Below are 5119 nucleotides of genomic sequence, written 5' to 3' on the forward strand. Positions count from 1 at the left end.
TATATATATATTTTTTAAAGAATTTTATTATATTCATTATATTATTGTATAATTATAAAGATAATATATTTTATTTTGCATAATATTGTATTTAAAATATTATTTTTATTTGCATTATATATTGCGTAAAATTATAAGTCACTTTTTTATTTCTCTCAAAATAAACAGATACTATATTATTTTAATCAAATATATTTTGTAACTATAAACCTAATATACATAAATATAAAGCTAGTTTTGCATAATAGTTTATATAAATGAATATATTTTCTTTTGACAGTGAATGCAGTAAACTGATATTTTGCGTACAAAATGTTTGCGTACAGTTTTATTAGAACACAATGTTTTTTTTAATGTAAGCTTTCTAGATTTAGCGTAGAATTTATATTGCTAATAATTAAATGTATATGTTAAATCATTTCTGCCACCTATTATTTGTTTTAAGTGTAGACCAAATAGGTATCATAATCCTATATCTTTACATAAACCATTCAGATCTTATTTTATACTCTTAGATAACAGAATTACTAATAATAATTATTTATGTTTTGTATTTTTAAAATATTTTTCATTATATTTTATTATCTACAATATTTCAATCAGCTACTTTTTTTAAAAATCGCTTTAGTGTCCTTAGTGATTTTTTTTTTAACAGTTTTTCCTTTTTTGTATTTATCTTTGAATTACACTGATATATTTTATATATAATAAAATTTTGCATTCATATTTACAGTAACATATTAATTGTTTCGTAACAGCTCTGTGTGTATGGATCTGTGATGTGTGTGCGTATCAGGGCTCAGATTTTACGTTAGGGTGGTGACCCAAATTTGTATGTTGTACAAAGGTTCACACAAATTTCCTTAAAATCAAACACTGAAACTTATTAGTATGACCAAGAACAGCACAGACACAACAATATGCAAAATTATTAACATGACAGGCAGAAAAGCAAAGTTGACAATTGAGTAAATTTAGTAAAAACAACAGCCTGTCCGAATCAATGCGAAACTTGTGAATGTGGCTTCTGTATTTTCATGCCGTCCGTGATTCTGTCCAAACAGACCATGCATTTGAAAAACACTTGAATGTTATCTTAAGATGTGTTTTTACGAAATGTGCTCAGGGTGAAGCAGCCCCCAGCTGAAGGGGTGAAGTCTAACCCGTCCAAGCGTCATCGAGATCGGTTGAACTCTGAGCTGGACCGGTTGGCCAGTCTCCTTCCGTTTCCAGAGGAGGTCACGAGCAGCCTGGACAAACTCTCCATCCTGCGGCTGAGTGTCAGTTATCTACGTGCTAAGAACTTCTTCTCTGGTGAGTTCACGTGCCGCTCCATGACTTTGTTGGATGTGATTTGTCTTTGTCCAAGTGGCTGGATGTGTGTGTAGCTGTGTAGACCGACAGTACTGTTGTAGCACCGTGCCGTAATGCGAGGTCACTCAGGCAGAACGGTCTGTTATTTAGATATATTTTAGATGCAAATTTCATATTATGCTGTAGACAACTGAAAATGCAAACAACTTAAAATGCCTTAATTTATAGACTGCAATTTTGTACAATTAGATAGATAGATAGATAGATTACAGACAGACAGACAGATAGATAGATAGATAGATAGATACAGTCAGATTATAGACAGACAGACAGACAGACAGATAGATAGATAGATAGAGTCAGATTATAGACAGATAGATAGATAGTCAGATTATAGATAGACAGACAGATAGATAGATAGATAGTCAGATTATAGATAGACAGATAGATAGATAGATAGATAGATGAACAAATAAACAAATTGATATTTGGATAAATGAACAGATAGAAAAACAAACTGATAGATAAACAGAGAAAGTTAGATAAAGAATGGACAGATAGATAGATAAATTACACTGATATATAGATAAATTAGCAGATCGATAAAACAAGATAAATAGATAAACAAACAGATAGATGGAAAGATAGACAAAAGATAGATAAACAAACAGACTGACAGGTGTAGATAGATAAATAAACAAATAGACAAACAAACAAATTAATACATAGAAAAACAGATAGACAGAAAAGCAAATGGGCAGATAAACAGACAACAATAAACAGATAGATGGGTGTAACAAACTGATATATAGATAAATGAACAGATACACAAAAACCAACAGATGGACTGAAAGATAGACAGGTGAGTAGACTGATAAATGAACAAACATATAAACAAATAGACAGACAGACAAACATATTGTTAGTAAATAGTCTTTTTTCTTAAATATGTATTTCTTTTCCCATATTTAACACATTTGTGCTGCTCCGTCTCTTCCAGGAGTTTCGTTTGTTTGTTTTTGGGGTTTGAGTGTAGAAAAGCATCGGCGTCAGAACTTTAACCGTCGTTTTCTCTATACACACAAAGATTCTGGCCGAAGCTCGTCTTTCCCTTCCAGCTTATGAAGGAAACATCATAACAATACGTCCACGAGTTCTTCAGCGCATGCATTACTCTTTCTTTCCCTTCAGACAACAAATAACAAACTCTGAGCAAATTTGCGTCTGTAACCGCAGTGTTATTGGATAAATATGTCATTGTCTCTGTGACTCGGGAATGGAGACGGACGTGCTGCGCTGCACTGCGGGAACGGGCCTCCTCTGAGGCATGAATAATTAAACATAACGAGCTTAAAGAATTTATAAAATGGAGGGGTGTGTTTATTTAAGGAAGTGGAGTTTAAAATGGCTGTTCAGGTGAACGACTGATGAATTATGCGCATGAAGCTGAGTTTATGAATCATCTTGTGTTGTCGTTTTGTAACAATGACGGATTGTACAATTATTGTCGCTGCAACATCAATGATAACGTCGTTTATGTGACTGCAGGGATCATTAAAATGAATTGTTATTCGATTTACTTTTAAACATTAAAATCATTAGTGCTATCCAACAGCAGTTGTTATCTTGAAATAAACAGATTATTTATTTAATATATAATATTTTATAATTATAAAATAATTATTTTAAATTAAAATTATAAATTAAATTATAAAATAATAATTATACATTTAATTATAAAATAGCTAATATATTTAATATATTTAATTAAATATATTTTGTCTAGTGAATGCAGTGGATTGATATTTTGTGTGCAATCATGTCAAATTTTTATTAGAACTTTTTTTATTTATTTTAAATATACGTTTACTGGCCTGGAACGTATATTGCAAATAATTGTATTTATATATTTAATAATAATTGCTATAAAATAACTTTATTATTTATCATTTTTAATCTTATATTGTTACATAAACAATTGAAAGCTTATTTTATACTAATAGATTTACCAATTATTTATTTATTATGTAATACATTATTTAAATTATACATTGAAAACTGCATCATATAGGAAGTTTCTTAAAAGGGAAATGCATTTTTATATATATAGCATGATTTCCAGGATGAAACATATATAATAATTTTATTTTATTATTTATTTCATTTTTTATTATAGATTTTATTTATCAGGAACTGATTGGATTATAAAATGTGAAAGTTGGAAGGGAGGGACTTGGTGATGTCACAGGAAAAGGAAAATTGTTTCAGCAATTAATACAATTTTGATGAAAAAGACATTGTTTTTATTTTGTTTTTGTTTTTTTTTAATTCCTGTGTAGAACTGAGTATGAAAATGATCTCAGATCTCACCTTTTTGTATAGCGACTGACTCTGGATCAGCATAAACAACTTCTGAAGGCCTCCCTGGGGAGGCAGAGATGTTGTACGACTGAATGTAGGTCAGTGTTTGCAGCATTTATAATGCCTCAGGAAGCTTTCTGTGTTATCTGAGAGACGGCAACTAAAACAAGACCCTAATTAGACTTGCCCTTCTTCGTAGTGCACTTCTTAGTGTTGTCTTTTCCTCCCTCTTTCTGTCTCTATTTATATTCTTCAACTCCGGTCATGGCACCAGCGGTTACATTCCCCCTCTCTCTTCTATCCTTCAGAGAAACATAACATAATTTGTTATCCGTAAATAAAACATAATTTGTTATGAGTAAACAGAACAAATGCTCTTTGGCGTGTGAATATTAGATTCCAGCTTTCAGTAAAATGCTTGGGAAATAGAGCTAAATGCTGGAGACCACTATATTTATCTTTAATTCTTTCTTTTACTGTCTTCTCATGCAGTGAACTGGCCTCATGCATTAGGAATAGTAATGCTTAGGACAAATGTTTTTTTGTTTTGTTTTGTTTTATTCTGTTTTGATGCCGGGGAGATTACAACATAAAATGTTTTTTTGTTTTGTTTTTTGCTTGATGTCGGGGAGATTCCAACACAAGATGGGTTTTGTTTTGTTTTGTTTTGTTTTGTTTTGTTTTGTTTTGTTTTGTTTTGTTTTTTGTTTTGTTTTGTTTTGTTTTTTGTTTTGTTTTCATGCATTAGGAATAGTAATGCTTAGGACAAATGTTTTTTTGTTTTGTTTTGTTTTATTCTGTTTTGATGCCGGGGAGATTACAACATAAAATGTTTTTTTGTTTTGTTTTTTGCTTGATGTCGGGGAGATTCCAACACAAGATGGGTTTTGTTTTGTTTTGTTTTTCCAACACAAGATGGGTTTTGTTTTGTTTTGTTTTGTTTTGTTTTGTTTTGTTTTGTTTTGTTTTGTTTTTTGTTTTGTTTTGTTTTTTGTTTTGTGCCGGGGAGATTCTAACACACAATGGTTTTGTTTTGTTTTGTGCCGGGGAGATTCTAACACACAATGGTTTTGTTTTGTTTTTTTGTCAAAAAAAACAATGAATGTTGCCTAAAAAATTAAATAGATGTATACTATATTATTTAAAATATAGTGTTTTATAATTGTAAAGCTAATATATTTTATTTATATTTTAAGTTATTATTATTTAAGTAATTAATTATTTATTTTAAATAGTTTAGTCATATTTTAATCATATTTGTATCTAGTTTATCTAGATATCTAGTATATATCTATTAATTATATATATAACACATAATAAAATTAATAGATATATACTATATATACTTAGGGCTGGGTATCGAGTTCGATACTTTTTAGGCACCAACGAATTGCCTCGATACCATCGAGTATCGAAAAACGTCTCGTCGTTCGGTACCAAATTT

General features: G+C 30.1%; 1 protein-coding gene across 1 annotated transcript in view; it reads left to right on the forward strand.

The window, feature by feature from the left end:
• Window positions 1-5119, forward strand: part of LOC107751479 (aryl hydrocarbon receptor-like) — a 56893-nt gene that overhangs the window by 14025 nt on the left and 37749 nt on the right. The window contains exon 3 of the mRNA XM_016567220.1: window positions 1127-1314. Coding sequence (XP_016422706.1) covers window positions 1127-1314 — 188 coding nt within the window. The remainder of the gene's footprint in view (window positions 1-1126; window positions 1315-5119) is intronic.

Source organism: Sinocyclocheilus rhinocerous, unplaced genomic scaffold (assembly GCF_001515625.1).
Source record: "Sinocyclocheilus rhinocerous isolate Xijiao unplaced genomic scaffold, SAMN03320098_v1.1 scaffold2046, whole genome shotgun sequence".
Classification (NCBI taxonomy): Eukaryota; Metazoa; Chordata; class Actinopteri; order Cypriniformes; family Cyprinidae; genus Sinocyclocheilus; species Sinocyclocheilus rhinocerous.